Source organism: Lissotriton helveticus, chromosome 5_1 (assembly GCF_964261635.1).
Source record: "Lissotriton helveticus chromosome 5_1, aLisHel1.1, whole genome shotgun sequence".
Lineage (NCBI taxonomy): Eukaryota > Metazoa > Chordata > Amphibia > Caudata > Salamandridae > Lissotriton > Lissotriton helveticus.
Window position 1 is genome coordinate 559381061 of NC_136065.1, and position 17104 is coordinate 559398164.

Consider the following 17104-nt stretch of genomic DNA (forward strand, 5'->3'; position numbering starts at 1 on the left):
GAGAGGAGTGTCGTAGAGGGCCGTGGAGCTGTAGAGTGTTATAAAGTGAAGTAGAGTGTTGTGGCGTGAATTGGAATAGAGTGGATTAAAAGTGATGTGAAGTGGTGCAGAATGGAGTAGCGTGGTGTGGAGTGTAATAGAGTTGAGTGTCGGGGAATGGAGCGCCACAGGAAAAGTGCTGTGGGGTAGTGTCAAATTTCAGAATTACAAAACATTTGCATCATGTGTGCTTTCCTAATTCTGATATTTTCTGAAATATGTTAACAGTTAATTTCCAGGCACTTGCATTTAGTTATGTGCTAAAAAAAATAATCTATGCCATTTCAAATTTCTGTATCCCACAAGGTTGTAACACAAATCCTTTCACTTTGTAGTCAAAGAAAAAAAATTAAACACCGTCCTCCCTGGAAGGCAGAGTCTAACGTTGACCTCTTTCTTTGAATGCCCAGCAAATGTGACAAGATAACAAGAAAATATAAAGGCCTGTTTATTGCACATTCACTTCAGCATGGTTATTTTAGGGGTGTCTCAGCATTCACTCCCCTACTTCCAGTGCCTCTTGTATGGGCGTGAAATTGAGAAAGAGAATTATTTGTTATGCTGTTATTAAAGATCACTGAGCAAAATAAGCAAGCTTGTAGACAGAATATTGTTCCAGCATGCAGGATTGATTATCAAAATGGCAAATACAAGTAGAACAGTCAAGCCGAATGATAGGAGGCAGGAAACCTTTTCAAAGAAATACAGCATGTTTACTGCTTCTTGAACTAGCATACGAGGGCGATGGCTGAAAACGCATGTTCTTTTGTGAAGTGGCTCATTAAAAAAGAAAAGAGTTCCCAGAAAGCAAGCACTGGTGGAAGGATACAAGGAGTCAGTCAGAGAAGCGGTAACCATGCTATGTCCCACGGGAGGGGCAAATACATGCTGGCCAGCGAAAAACAAATAAAGCCAGCAAATAGAAAGCAAGTGACTGTGAGTTACAAAACACAAAGTCGATTGTAAACAATGAGCGGAATGCATTCCCAAGGAAGCTTTCAGAATGTCCTCGGATCTGGGGAACTGGGTTCGAGTCTCGGCAAAAACACTGAACATCCTGTGATTCTTGGCAAATCACTTAATCTTCCAGTGCCTAACAAAAAAATTAATAAATGAATGAAAAAAGAACTGCCTTAAATTGAATGGTAGCAAAACCGAGGTGCTGGTGGTGAGAGGCAGTTTCTCCAGCTGGTCGACGGAATGGTGGCTTTCAAGCTTGGGTTCTATCCCTGTACCAATGAGGTAAAAAATCTGGGGGTTTGGGTAGACCCGACTCTTTCTTATGACGGACACATAAGAAAGGTAGTTTGAAAGTGTTTTGGTGTTTTGAAAAAACTGCGTAAAACACTGGATCTTCTCCCGGTAGGGGCAAGAAAACCATGCTACACGCGCTCATAACGTCGCGCCTTGATAATGCCAACATACTGTATCTGGGGGCCACGGACAAAAGTCTTGGACGACTACAGGTTCTGCAGAATGCTGCTGCGCGGCTGGTCCTTAGTCAGCCTAGGAGGGCGGCTTCTAAGAAAGCTCTTAACTCATTGCACTGGTTGCCAGTAAAAGAAAGAGTGATGTTTAAGACACTATGCACTTGTCATCATATTCTTAACAATACTGGTCCATCCGATCTGAGTGACTTGATTACCAGATATGCGCCAAGGAGGGTTCTGAGGTCTACTGGCACCGGGATACTGGAGATCCCTAAGGTAAAGAAGGCCAGGATGGGGGGTCATTCTTTTAGGGTCCGGGCCGCTCAGAATTGGAATAAACTCCCGCTAAAACTCAGGCTGGAAAGCTCTGAGATCAAGTTCAGAAAGCTGCTTAAAACCTATCTATTCTCTGACAGCATGTAATGTAATGGCCAGTTTGTTTTAGGTGCACTGCTCCTCCCTCTCACTCAGAGCGGGGACATGCCGAGATGGCGTAACCATGCGCTTTACAAATGTCTTTATTATTTTTATTATTATGTATCTTCATGTTACGCAACTGGTGCTATGTAAAGCACTCTGTTACCCAATACCTCGGGTCAAGTTTGTGCTATATAAAACTCTGTAAAAAAAAAAAAGAAGAGTTTTGCAACCAGGCAGCTGCGCTGTTTGATAGACTTCGCCCTAAAAAATAGTCACATGGCTTTGTTGACATAGAAGGAGGAATCAGGCAGACCCCTATAGGTACCAAGAAACTCTGAAATGATGCAAAGGGCCTATCTGACAAGAAGCTAGTATTCAAGCCAGCCCTACCTTTCATCTGAGGCCATGCAAAGTTCAAAAAGAAGAGTGAGAAATAGTAGGGAGTCCCTGGCAGAGGAAGCGTCCTGCACATAACAAAAACCAGAGACTGCTTTGGTATAACTAATGCCATCTGGGTATAAGATTAAGGGGATCCACATTAAGGATTTTCAGATTTATTATTAGGAGCAACTTGCCATTTGTGGATTCAGTACTAGATTCCCTTTATTTTAGACAGGGTCATCAAGGTATGTAAATGTCAGTAGGCATGACTGTATATAGTCAGTGCTGAAATATTGCCTGATTTAATGTCAAAATCCATATATTGCCTTTTAGAGGCCAAGACATCTTACACAACGAATAGGTTGAACCTCGCTTAGGATAAGAACCGTCAAGCAGCCTGGGATTAACCAGTACTGGAGTATAGTGTCAGAGACCTGATAAAGTTTTCATGACAAATTAATGCATTCCATTACAACATCCCAAATGTGACCCTCTAGGTGCTACAGATCAATGAATACAGGCAGAGTGACTAAAACCGGTTTGCAAATATGGTGATGATAATTTTACAAGCACTAATCTGATGTAAACACCTGAGGTGTTAATAAGCACTGCAGGTGTCAAAGACGACTTGATTGGAGCAAACGGAAAAACTAGAGTTCTCTACAAGTAGGCTAAAGAGCACGACCGTTGCCTGTGTATGACCCTGTAGGACCTGTGATATTTACAGGCAGGAAAAGGCTGACTCGGTTTTAGAGTGGTGCACTCCAAATGCATGTCTGCTGCCTACAAGAAAAGACTTGTAGACCACCGTCGATGTTAAAGAAGACAGGTTGACGCACAGAATAATTTTGAGAATTCTATGTGTTAGGTTTGTTGGAATTTTGACGAAAATGGACTATGTACTTTTCTTCACTCTCTTTATTTGCAGTATTCTTTAAGAGACGTCTTAATCAACTGAGAGAGCGCCATTTACCGTGAAATTTGTAGGGGTGCATCATATGTACAAGTAGTCAGCACCCATATATGCATAGAGGATTCTAATCATGTTTAGATGCAATGTGGGATAGAGTACTAGAGGGATTAGTATCAGGAAATGTGCAGAACTAATGTCATAAAGTGCAAATCCACACTTGCTGCATGACATAGAGATGTTGTTGAAATGAAATCTTACTCTAATGAGAAGTGTGTTTAAACTGATTTACTATTGTGCCTTCAGATTTATTAATTGAAAAGTATAATCGTGCTTTATGTACTCGATAATTAGTTTAAGTTAGAAAATGCATTTGCTTAAAGTGAGAGGCCTAGAGAATTAGAGTGAAATGTTAATGTAAACGTTGGGCCTATAAACCAAGCAGAGGCCTAGTTCGTGGAAATTGTGCAGGCCTGATCGAAAATGTCTTGCTTAGCGCTTAACTGTAGAATTGTTGGTAAAAAAAGATGCTTTTAGAAAATATTGCAACATTGATAGAATGTGAGCCGAATAGTATGTATTTCTTTGCAGGTGCATCACCAAGCTGACAGTAGAGTAGAAGGGCCCATTGTGTACGAGAGTTAGAAATGTTAGACTCAGACATGGAGGAGTAGACCAGGAATTTGAAGAAGCAACTTGAAAGGATGAAGAGTCTGGGACCCAAGGACGTCTGCACGGACAAGGATGGACAAGTGCCATGGTGTAAATTTCCAGAAATTAACACCTTCATGAGGGGCGTACCTGAAGGCGTGTCGCTCACATTGTGGGGTTTCGTATTAGGGACAGCACCCCGAGGGTAGAGGAAGAGCAGAGGGGCTGAGGAGCTAGAGAGAGCGGTCGTGTTGGGCAAGGAGCATAGCTTGGATGAGAAACTCTAGTCTAAGAGAGAGGTGGTTGAACTTCTTTGTGAAGTCCCCACGGCTGACACCTTTGGTTAGAATGAGTTATTGTTGAGTAGGGATGTCACTTAGTATAGTGTAGGGACAGATTAACTTGATTTTCTTTCTAATGCATACCAGATTCCAAGTTACAACAATTTTTGTTAGCCTGATGGTTCTGGAACTGATTCTCGTATTATTCATAAGCCGCCTAAGACTTTTCCGTAGGATTATGTTTGTATTAGTGCCCGTTTACCTTCTGAACCTCGTGTTGAGGTATCTGTATCTTCAGCTGTTTTCCTTTCTGTAATAAATCTTTAAACTCGATTTTTGGTCAGTGGTCCTTTGGGGAAAGGCAATTGGGAATTGTTGTAAGTGTCGATTATTGGTAAATAGGTTGCCTAATTCACTCTATGACAGGTAAAAAGGTTCAGTCGACCTGTGGCGGGATTTTGGAGAATGGTGAGCAGACTCTAGAGTTAAAATCCCGCCTTTCCAAAATATTTGGTTGAAAGTCAAATACCACGATCACAGTCTACCCATCTACACCTTCTTAAAATGCTATACTTGAAAAGAGATAAAAGAAATCACTTCAAACAAAAATATGAAAATAAATATAGCATTGTTGTTGTTTGTCTACCAGCAAGTGGTGATTTCTGTAAGCAGTAGTAAACATGAAATGCATTGTGTACTGACTAGGTAAAAATAAGAAGACAAAATAGATTTGAGTTTCTCATTCTTAATGCATTTTACAACGTTTGACAGCAAAAAGGCCAAACATTATTCTAAAATACTTCTAACTATGACTATATTAGTAATGTTAGACTAAGCTTAAGCCAATGAAAGAGAAGCAAGGCTTTCCTGGATTGGGTATCCACCAATGTCTTATAGTACTATTTCCTTTTCATTGTCTTGTGAACCTTTAATAAATATGAATTAGTTGTGAAATAATTTGATACTTTCACTCATTCAGTTTGGGAAAACTTCTGATCATCCTCATTCTCAATTATTGTATTTCTTAGAGTAGCAGTGTTCCGGATATACCTCGAGACACCTTTTGGATTTTAGAAGCCCTTCGACTTTCTTTATTCCCTTCCAGCTACATTTACCCACTGGGCTCCTTTGTAGAGTTTCTTGCAAACTTGTTTTATTTTGGAAGAAAAGTAATTATTACCTTCTTGTTCACAAGCATATATGGCCAAAACGTTACAGAAAATACCCAATTATATCAAGTGCCAAAAGACCATTTTTAGCATGACGTATGTGCTTATAAGCACCTTGTAATCTAAAATAACCTGTAGTAAGACATGTTAAGCATTTGCCAAAAGCCAGTAGCTGCCACGTGTGCCAAACTCATAGATTCCCCACTCCATTCAGAGATGGAGGAATATTATGGTTTCTTATAGTGGGGTCTGAACGGCTTTGCTTACAGAAGCTCTTGAATTGACAACCAACATGGAGGTCAGATCACAATGGACAGTGCCCAGTCTATTTAGAGCAGAGCAATGTCCCTGTATTTCCATACCAGGTACTATTATACAATATTAGGCAGGACAGTCTCGAGCAGGATAACCAATAATGTTCCTGTCATGGGAATGTCGCATAAAGGATTGTGGTTCCAGGCAGGGAAATCACCCAATGACTGACACATTAGTAGAAAGCCCTCTGGGTATTAGCGCAATATTTAAAAAATAAAAAAAATCCAGTTTTGGGAGTTTAATTTAGAAAAACAAAAGGGTTTGCCGAGTGGAGCCAAAAAGTGGAATCTCACAAGTCCCTTGACAAATGACGGCCAGTAAGAAATTTACATTTTACTAATACTTAACATAACGTACCTCGGGGAGGAAACCCTGCGGTGACGAATACACCTGTTGCATATATTTGCTGAATGGCAAATATTTTGTTATGCGATCTATCCAGCGGGATGATTGAGTCACTTAAACGCTCGCCGCTGGCTTTATCCTCGGATTGCTTCTCGATAGCTCGGATAATTGTAAAGGCAACTATTTAACCTTTCACTCTTTCAAGGTTGGTGACCTGATTGCCATTGATCGGAAGCAGGGGAGATTGCCGAGTGAGTGAGCAGAGCAAGCGGGAGCAAGTGGGAGACGCTGGAAACGCCGAAACGCCGGCTCCTCCGCAGACACCCGCTGACACCGGCTGACTTTTTTCTGCAGTGGCAGGCAGCCAAGAGGAGCCGAGCAGAACAAGCTAGAAGCAGCGGGAAAGACGCCAAACCGCAGCTTTCCGGGAGCCCCGTGACCCGCAAGTCGGGCTCCTTAATGCGTTAGGAGCCTCAAAGGAGCAGCGAGTAACTCTAAACGTGGTAAAGCATCCACCGGGCACTTGAGAGGTGGCAGTTAGCTGCGAGCTGCCCCACAGTGCGGTAGGAGCCGTAAGTAGTTTCTCAGTGCGACAGAGAGCCGCGAGTTACCCCACAGCGCGGCGGGAGCCGCGAGTTGCCCACACAGCACGGCAGGAACCGCGAGTCGCAAAGTAGTCTTTTAGTGCAGCAGGAGCCGCAAATGATTTCCTTACCTTTTGGTGTGCTCAGGAGCGGGGGGAAAGCACAAACAGAGGTAAGTGACGATTTTGGGGGCATTTTGGCACTCAAGGAGATAAAAAAGGACAGGATAAAGGCTTTTGGACCATTAAAGGGCTGAGGGACTGAAGAGTTGTATATTAAAAGAAAAAAAAAGTAGGGACCTAATCTGGTTATTGCAGAGACTGGAAAACCCTAAAGCACTAGGAATGGCTCCCAAGAAAACCAAAAAGTTCTTGGAGTACAATCTCAGAGAAAAAGGGACCCTAGCTAATCCGAACACCTCAGAAGGAAGCAAAGGGAGTCCTGAGCCGAGCCCAGAGAAAAAGGCAAAGAAGAAAGCAAAGCGAGCTATGGCAAAAAGCAGGGTAGTACAGCCTCAAAATCCCTAAAAGAATTTGTGGGGAAACATTTCAAAAAAGTTCTCTCACCGGCAAAGGCACTCGATATAGAGACTGAGCCAAAATTGAGAGTCCGAGTAAAAACGAGAGTGTGAGTAAAAGTAGAAATGGGATTGGGTACAATTCCCTACCGCATGAGGATCACACAATTGAATCATTAATTCTGGCCAATCTGTCCCTACAACTCTTGATACCGTCACCACGGTTGTCCTCTTCACCGCGAGGACTCTTCACTCATGAACCGAAAATAGGATATCAAGATAGCCAGGTTTCAAAGGAGGACTCAAAGATAGAAGAAGAGGATACATCTGATAAAGAGTTAAGGCAAAGAAGAAATAAAAAGCAAAGTCCGCTTGAGAACTCAGAAAAGACAGTGATAGAACAAAGCGTGGAATTAAATCTAACCTCGGAATTAAATCTGGAACTTACTGCTACACCAGCTTCATCGATGCTGGACCTTATGTTAATACTACAAAGAACTCTAAAAGGACTTCTTGAAGTCAAGTTGGCAAATAATGACATATTAAATGCACAAAAAATGTATCTAGCTAAGATAGAGGATGAGCTAAAGGGGATTAGATGCCAAATGTCTTGTATGGTAAGACCAGTTACAGAGATTGACCCACAGCCTACGGTAGAGGAACACCCTGGGCTAGCCGACTTATCTAAAGAAAAACAGGAGATTTATATTTCAAAATGGCCAATGAGGGTAATAAAAAGAGGCGAGGTCTTCAGATTCAGACCAGTAATCAGAGTAGGAAGGAAACCACTAAAAAAGGAGTAACAAGATAGAGAAAAGACTAAGAGAGGTGGGGGTAGGGTGCAAGAAACAGAGTCACTCAAACCCATTAGGGGTATAATGAAGAGGAAAACCCCAAAGAAACAAATCATAAGGGCGCTATTAGATATTAACCCAAGTACGCAAGAGAAACAAGTTAGTAATAAATCCCCAATGCAGCCTAAAACCCCGGTTGTTGCCTGGGTCATGGCAACGGAGGAAGTTCCCAAACCGGATTTATCCGGGAGGTAGGATTTAGTAGGCCAATAAATCAGATAACCAAAGTACAAACTATACAACAGCTAGAATTAAAGGGGGCAAAAAAGGAAGGCAAAGAGGATAAGTGGATATACTTTGAACAAATACCTACAGGCAAAGGGGGTAAGAAGCAAAGGAAGAGGTTGTCACTAAATAGGTCACAACTTTTGCAAGTGTTCGCCAAGTGCCCAAATCTGAAGGGTATAGGGTCAAATGACTTAAGACAAGAGGGATGTAGACAAAATGTAGAAGAAAAGGATGTGACCAGAGTACTGATGTACTCGGATCGTGTAAAGAGTATGATCAAAAAAGCGGTGAGTGAGGTACAGAAAGAAGGGATACGGATACTGTCTAAAGAGGAAGTACATATAGAGGTTGCAGGGAAGGAGCGGCAGGGTAAGAATTTTCTAAAGCACCATGCAGGATTAAGAAAGAGACATGTAAGGATAATCAACTCAGAAGAAGATGGAGGAGTTGACTCGGGAAACCTACAAATAGTAGTAAACAACTCAGATGTGGAAAATTGGTGGGGAAACTGGAGCCAGGAATCATGCCAAGAAGGTCCCTCAAATAGGTACACTGAGGGGCGTGGGGAGGAAGGATCCCTAGATGACGTTGAATAGGAAAAGGGTACGCCGCATGGCATAGGAATAGCTTCCTGGAACATAAATGGTCTCGGAGATCAATCTAAACAAGAAAATGTAAGGGAATTAGGGAAAAACTCTGAGATCATCTGTATACAGGAAACCTGGCTATGCGGCAAGACCCCGACATTCGTTGGCTTTTGCCAGTTTAACCGCTTAGCTAAGAAGCAAAGATATGGGCGCCCAGCAGGGGGAATAATGACACTGATATCAACCAAAATAGTGAAAAAGGTGATCGAAATAACTGTAAATTGTAAATGGCTACTTGCATGTAGGGTAAGCATATCTGCCTCTGACAAAAGGAATACAATGATGCTGTTAAATGTGTATATGCAATGGGGTAACAGAGAGGAATATGTTGTTGAAATGGGGTATTTTAAAGATGATATGGATACAATCTGTTAAAAATATGGCATGGATTTGATCATACTGATGGGCGACTTTAACCATAAACTGGACCGAAAGAAAGTAGATTGTTGACTTCAAAAACTGCTGGAGGCGTATGATATAATACAAGCAACTTTCCCTGACCGTGTATCTACATCTAATGATACTCAGGGGGGAAATTATTTGGGATCTAAAAGCCTTTTTTGTCTAAACGGAAGATCAACCTTAGACTGCCCTGCAAAGAAAACATTTAAATTAGTTTTGCAAAACTGCCCAATAGATTATGTCTTTACAACACCCTGGTGTTTCCAACTAATTAAAGATTTTAGGATTACTAATAGAGAAGGGAGTGACCACAATCTCTTAGAATTAGAACTCCCTGATGTACATCTGAACCCCTGTAATAAAGTTATAGAAAAACAAGTGGGATACCCTAGGCGGATCACCACAAGATTAACAAAAGAGTATGTAGCTCGGCTAGTAAAATTGCAACAGAATTTAGATCTGAGCATAGTAAGTGGTCAGAGCTTGGATTGATCTGAGGATAAAATTGAAGAAGTGGTCCAAAGTCTCAGTGATGGGCTGAGGAATGACAAAATAAATGATAAAAAGATCCAAAGAAGGCAGGTGAGAAAAAGAAGGTGGTATACAAAGAATTGTTTGAAAAAGAAAAGAGAAAGTAGGAGAACAGGACGTAGCCTAAGTATAAAGTATGATCCATTGCCTTCACGAAATTAAAAAGAAACTATAATCTGTTAATTAGAAGGGCAAAAAGAGAGGCAATAGAAACAAAGAATACACACCAGTTCTGGAAACTAATCCAATCAGCAGTGGATCGCCCAGCGGCCACAATGAATTGTGTGGTAGAAGAAGCAGCTTGGGAGGAATATTTGATGGACCTTTATAGCCCAGGCAGAAAACCAGAAGAGGGTTTGCAACCGGATTTGAGCGGTCTGGTAGCAGTCTTAAAACCCAACTTTTCGTCCTCTGAAGTGAAAACTACGATAAAAGGTTTGAATTTAACAAGGGCAGCAGGTCCTGACAACCTTCCTGCCCTGATAATTTAAATCCAATTGGACTGGTGGGTAGAATTTCTTTGCCAAAATGTTCCAAGTTATCTTAGAAACCGGGGAGTTCCCTAACAATTGGAAGGGTGCAATAATAAGGCCCATACCCAAGAAAGGTGACCAGCAAGCTCCAAAAAACTATAGATTAATTAATGTAATAGATATCGGGGAAAAGATTTTTGCAAAAATAGTATTAGGTAAACTAAAAGTTTGGGCGGACCAGAACTCAGTGGTACCAGTTGAACAGGGGGGATTCGAAGAAGGTCATGCCCCCATAGACCACTGTTTCGCCCTCTGGGCACTAGCCCGGAAGTCAATAGAACAAAAGGGGAAATTGTATTGCTGTTTTGTTGATTTCCGGCAGCCTTCGATTCGGTGGATCGAAAGAGCCTATGGGAGTGCCTGATAAAATATGATATACCTGAAAGCCTATTGCCCATCCTAAAGGAATTACATAGTGGGAACTGGGCCCAAGTAATAAAGGACACACAAGGGTCACTGACACAGAAAATAGTCATAGGTAATGGGCTAAGACAGGGCTGTGTCCTGGCCCCTCTGCTCTTTGCAATATTCCTAGCCGATCTACCTGCAGCGTTGGAGGTAGAAAGAAGTGCAAGTCCCAGAATGAGGGGCAGGAAAGTAGCAAGTCTTTTATACGCCGATGGACTTGTGATAATTGATCAAACGGAACTGGGGCCTCAAAGGAAATTAAATGCTTTTAAAGAATACTGTGACACAAAGTTTTTAGTTGTAAATATGGATAAAACAAAGATTTTATGTTTTGTTGAAAGAGACAAAAAGCTTAGCTGGTATTTAGGACAAACTAAATTGGAAATAGTAAAATAATATAAATATCTGGGCCTTTGCTTCGACAGCTCCTTAAAATGGTGTACTCACCTAGAAGCTCAAAAAACAAAAGCTTTTTCTTCCATCTGTGGGTTGAAGAAATTTAACAAAGATTATGGGGATATGTCGCATAAACCTTTGTTAAAAGCTTATGAAGCTATGGTCCCATCCCAAGTACTGTATGGGGCAGAAGTCCTCCTTCTAAGTGGTAAAGGAGAGTGGAATCGGGAGGAGGGCAACGACCTAAAAATGTTATTGTCCTTACCAAGCTCTGCAATGGTCCAGGCAATTAGGATGGAGGTCGGAACTATAGCATGGAACAGGCTGGCCCAAATGTGTTTTGTAAGATTCTGGAAATGCCAGAACCCAGGGGGAGTGCACAAAGTTTCACAGTGGTGTAGTGAGGAGATCTGGCACAACAGTTTAAAATGGGCAAAGGAAGCAAGAAGGAAAATCCAGGTAATAACAGGGAGTTTAAAGGTGAGCTCAAGAGAACACCCCTTGGATGTAGAATTTACAAAGAGTCACTCAGGCACCAAGGCATGAAGCAGTCAAGGAATAATGACCTAGAATACCTGAAGAAGAAGAAACCAGTCCAATGTTTCATAAACTCCTGGGTAAATGATGCATGGTATCTATACCTTGAAACCTTACCAAACTATGGGTTCCGATGCGAAATCCAAAGGATTCGAATTAGCATCAACCCATGGTTAATCGACGGAAAAATAAAGGCAGAAATGTTATACCCAGATGGAATATGCAAATGTGGCCTTGGGACCAAATTTGAAATCCTGCATATATTGCTAGATTGCCTTGCAGTTTTAGAATTGAGAAAATTATTTTTCCGTCCAGTATATTTTAAATATGGAATAAGGTCACGAGCCCAAGCCATTATGTTATTGATAGAAATGATAAATCTTGACATTGCCATTGCACTAGGAAGCTACATGAAAGGTTTAAAGTGTCTTGTATTGGACAAACTTAAGCAAGGGTAGAAATATTATTTATTGTTAAAACCTCTTATCATGAGTATATAAATATTGATGCTTAAGGATAGATCAAATGTTTTTAATTAACTGCTGATGAAAAGGAAGGATGAGGATAATGAACTTCCTTTTAATGAGAGGACCAACGATACCGCCGATAAATATTTTTATGCTATTTTAATTATTTAATTGTGTGTAGAATATTGAAATGTTGATGCCACCTGGGGGGAAGGTGGTTACCGGTCCCATTTTTTAAGTATTAAGCTAAATTAATTCTAAAGAAGTAACTGGTTTTCTCTGTTCATGTGATCTTCTTGTGTATGGTTTTATTGTTTATGAGATCTTCTTTGTGTTTAAAGACTATGGTCTAAATAAACAGAGAGTATTGAAAAGGATTGAAAAAGGCACCTCTTTGACAGTCTGCTTATCCTCCAAAGCCTGTTCAATATGGGCGGACTTAGGCAGTGAGATCCCTGCCTGCCAAAATATGATGGACAGTCCTCCCACAAGGGACTTAAGGCTAGGGCCTTTGCTAACATTTCAGACGGCCCAACGTGGTCTAAATGTCTCCACAGTCTTACATGCCAATCGTAACATTGCGCGCACCGTTGGAATTGTCTGTCCTGTGTTGTCTTCATTAGAAAAGCATCAGAGTGCTCTTTCTCTAACCGTTCACCACGTTATGCACAACTCATTATTTTATTGATCACTCGCGCCCAAGGTGTTAACACCTTGGCTACGGCGCGAATTCCGCCGCTGTGCTATACATTCCATTCGTGGACGGGGTTCGGACTACCCCCGGCCGTCGTGCGCACACGCCTACCATGACTCATGGCGCTGGGGGCCGTCATGAGTCATAAGGGGTTATACAGCTTGGGGGCATATGTATAAGGAAATGTCGGAGGGTGAAGCTGCATCAAAAATTTCATAAACCGCGCGCCAAAATTTCCAAAATGCAGGGATGCGTCATATTTTCAACAATACCGTGAACCCCTATGGTTTCCCTTGCGCTGACACTAAAACTAGCTGCCTAGCACCAATGCAGACAGCCATGCACCACAATGCAAGGATGCCTAAGTTGCAGGGAATGATCATTTATGTGCAGAAAGGTTACCTTTCCTGAACATAAACAATCGATAATGGCGATATATTACTTCTATGTGTGCTGCATTCTGAAGAACACATAAAAGTAGCAAGTTGCTATTATTTAATGATTGTTTATGTGCAGGAAGGGACGCCTGCTATTACACCTCCTTGAAAAGCTGTGGCAATGTCAAAAAGCAGTGGGTGATGAGATGGAACGCCCACAGCAACACTCATTGCATGCCCCTTTTATGCAGTTACCTGCATGAAAGGGTACCATGTTTACAAAGTGAAGTTAAGCCAGAAAAATTGGCTTAACGCCACTTTGTAAATATGTTGCAGGGCATAGCGCCAAAGGAACGTCACAAAAAGTGACGTTCCTGTAGCATTATCCCCTTGCAAATATGCCTCTTGGTCTGCGACAAAATACTTTTGGCCTGATTTAGTGTTTGGTGGATGGGATACTCCATTACAACCTGTTTCCTTTAACAGTGTCCATATTTATATTTCAGGTCACGCAGGCAGTTTTGGATTGCCCCGGACAAATGACTCTCCATACCAAGCCGTTGCTGTTGTGTGGTGGTGATGGATTCACACATTCGAACTTTGATGGATGTACCGAATCTGCCCTTCGAATCATCGAGGTTTTCGAAGCTAATTTGTGATGTTTATTTTGGGATTTTCCTTGAAGTTAATAAGCCGTTTGATAAATTCCTTTGTGCTGGAATCCATTAAACTGTTACAAACCAGTTCTTTGAATATCTTTTTTTCATATTTTCATGCAACCGGTTGAAAAAACACCAGATGCTGACCTCCACGTATGGAGATGAAAAAATCCCATAAAGCAATTTTTAACATATTTTTGGATCACATAATTTACTACTCTCCCCTGATTCCTATGTTAACACCAGCCACGAGTCATGTAATTGCTCTAATACAACATTTTGCCATTTAAGAATGGAAATCACATCAAAAAATGAGACCTTAATTAGATCACAATCCTTTGCTATTTCAAAGACGATTGCTTTGAAAAAGTGTTATATTTCAAAAGCCTTGAACTTTTGATGTGTGTGCTGTGCATGACCTAGAGCGGAAAAGATGTTTCTTGAAAACCATTGACATTTTTTTACTATGGTGAACTCTAGCCATGTATCTTCGGATGTCAAATGATCTTGCAAGTTTTTTTGCAAAGTGTGAGAAATTTAGCTAGGGATAAACCCAAAGGCAATATCCAATACTGAAATATTAATCTTTCTATAACAGTGATGTATTAAAATAAACTTTGTAACACACATTCACATTTTGAAGTGAGTTTTGAAATTGTTTAACTCTGCTGTTAGAAATTGGGTTACTGGTTGACTGGGGTGTGAGCTTTGGTCAAGCAGCAACCACAATCCTAGTCCGGGTAAGGCACAAGCAACCCCAAATTAACCTGTACTCAACCACCTGGTATCTTGTCATAGAGCAGACAGTCTTAACTTAGAGGCAATGTGTAAAGTATGTGTGCGACACTTCAAACAGTAAAACAGTGAAAACACCACACAAAAAGATCACACACCTTGTTGGAAAAATAGAAGCTTCATTTAATGAACAAAACTAGACCAAAATTACAAAAGTCCAATTGGTAGAATCAGAGTTATGTATCTTTAAAGAATTACCTGCAAAAAAGCACCTAAAAGTATGAACCGGGGACATCTGGTTGTGCTAAACCGGGTCACATTTAAAAGCTGAAGCTGACCACGACAGAGCGCGGATCGTATACAGTCCCCAATTAGTCCTGCTGAAGGCTTACCTTCTCAAGTTTTGAGCCAAGAGTCTCATTCGCGTAGAGTGAGGAACAGGCTGGGTGTCGCAGATGGGTGAGCTGGATCCTCACGTTGGCCGTCCACGAGGGAGATCGATGTTTGATTTGCAAAGAGATAAACTTGCGACTGTTCATGCTGATTTTCTGTGCAAGCAGCACAATTCTGGTGCAAACAAGCCTGTTCTCTTTCGGGAACAGCCCAAAAGTTTGAGTTTAAGAGCTAGAGAACCAAACCAAGGGACCAGGACCTGGGACGCGCATCTTAGGTGTTAGAACTCTGTGAAGACAGGTCCAGGAGCTGTTGGGGAGCCTATTATGACCTGATGTCCAGCAGACTAGCCATTTGAGTCACTCTGGGGTCCTGAGTTTAAGATGGCGTTGCAGGTCTTTCCCAGGCAAGAGGGCAGCAGACAGCAGGGCAGCAGTTCCTGTAGAGTAGATGTCGCAGAGTGACAACCCTTGTAGCAGCACAGCAGTCCTTCTTCCTGGCAGAGTATCCACAGGGGCAGAAATGTACACATTACTGATAGTTACAATATTCCATATTATTAACATCTATTAAAATGACTGCATAAATAAGTAAACCTTTGATCATAACTATTTATCTACAATTGCTTCACCGTTGAATTGCAAAAAAAATACATATATAAATAAATAAAATTAATTAAAGTACACTTGAAAGCCAGAGTTTATTTAATGCATCTTTAATCTACATATACTACATTTCTTTATACATCTATAAACCTTCCATGTACTTATGGATCAATATATGTATTACTTTTCTATTAATTCAGCATATCCAATGTACTACTCTATTTCTCACCCTATACCGCTCTCAATATATCACCTACCTCCACTCTCTCATTTATCAAACTAATCCTTGCTAGACTCTTCCCTACTCTACCCCTCCTTGCATCATCTCAATTCAATTGCTTTTTTTTTACTATTCTGATCCCTCAAAACAAGTCTTTCTACACCCTTCCCTCTGACTCTTCCCCCTACACCTCCCTTTTACTCATTCCAAGCCTCCTCCTACTGCTATGAGCTCCAAAACAAAACAAACAAAAAATAAATCTCTAAATCCTTCCCTCTTGTATACCTCCACTACCCTTTGGAATCCAAATAACAGACCAAAATGTCCACTACTCAAATTAATTTCATATTTCACTATAATAATTCACCACTAATCCTTTATGGGTTCCAGAGTAGTGGGCTCCTTGCCGAAAAAGCGCTTCAACACCTCATCCGGGGTAGCAAGCGCTATATAAGTGCAAACCTTTCTCTGTCTTCTACCCCTCCGCTATCCTTCTCAATCCAAATAACTGACTAACATATCCACCATGTATCATCAATTTGTGGAGGGAGAGAGAGAAGAGATCCTTTCAATCTCCTTTCAATAGTTATAAATCAATGTGGAAAGAATCACTGGTCCTGCATAACCAAGGTCTGCAGGTGAGTCGGTAGGTGTCTCCCAAATAAAAGACCCTCATACATGTGTTTTTACAGAGTCGTGTAGCGGTATATAATGTGTCCCCGCTTCTTGTAACACGTGTCCGTGCGTAATCCTTGGGTCAGTTTTTGTTTGCACCCTCCGCCAGGAGGTCGTACCATTGGTTAAAACAGTAGTAATGGTGAATAAGTGAAATAGTGTTATGAACGTGCTATAAAATACCCGGACAGCCAGAAGTTCAACTTTAATATTTCTGGATTCGGGTAAAGGGTTAAGGCGTGCTGCTATGGAATTATTTAGGAATTCTAGCGCACTAATCATGTGAGGTTAAAAGTGGTCGACATGTTTCAGCCTTATCTGCCGGTTGGTCAATTGGCTTTCTTCAGGACCATGAGGTGATTAAGTGAAAAAAAGAGAAAAAGGTAAACTTATAACCTGATTTGTTTTGTGGTAGTAGGTCACATTGTACCTGTAATGAAAGAAAGGGGAGATAGTGAAACCACATTTGTAGCGAAAAAATGGGAGAGGACACTACAACAATGTACAATGACATAGAGACAAAATTAAGAATTAATAAGCATATAGTTAAAAGCGAGTTGTGCAATACTGAACTCAGAGTCACATTCATATTCGGCGTCAACTTACTCATTCTCAAAATTTTGTGCGGAATATTATACTATGTAAATCCTAAAATCCTGTTTAGGCGTCATGAGATCATTCATTACAGTGCTATGATGTCA

The 17104-nt window shown here is 41.2% G+C and overlaps 1 protein-coding gene across 2 annotated transcripts in view; it reads left to right on the forward strand.

The window, feature by feature from the left end:
* The window catches only part of RNLS (renalase, FAD dependent amine oxidase), a 553624-nt gene extending 539765 nt beyond the window's left edge, over positions 1 to 13859 (forward strand). For both annotated transcript variants that reach the window (XM_078642883.1, XM_078642884.1), the window contains exon 7: positions 13623 to 13859. In XM_078642883.1, coding sequence (XP_078499009.1) covers positions 13623 to 13775 — 153 coding nt within the window. In that variant the 3' untranslated portion in view covers positions 13776 to 13859. The remainder of the gene's footprint in view (positions 1 to 13622) is intronic.
* Positions 13860 to 17104: the final 3245 nt, after the last annotated feature.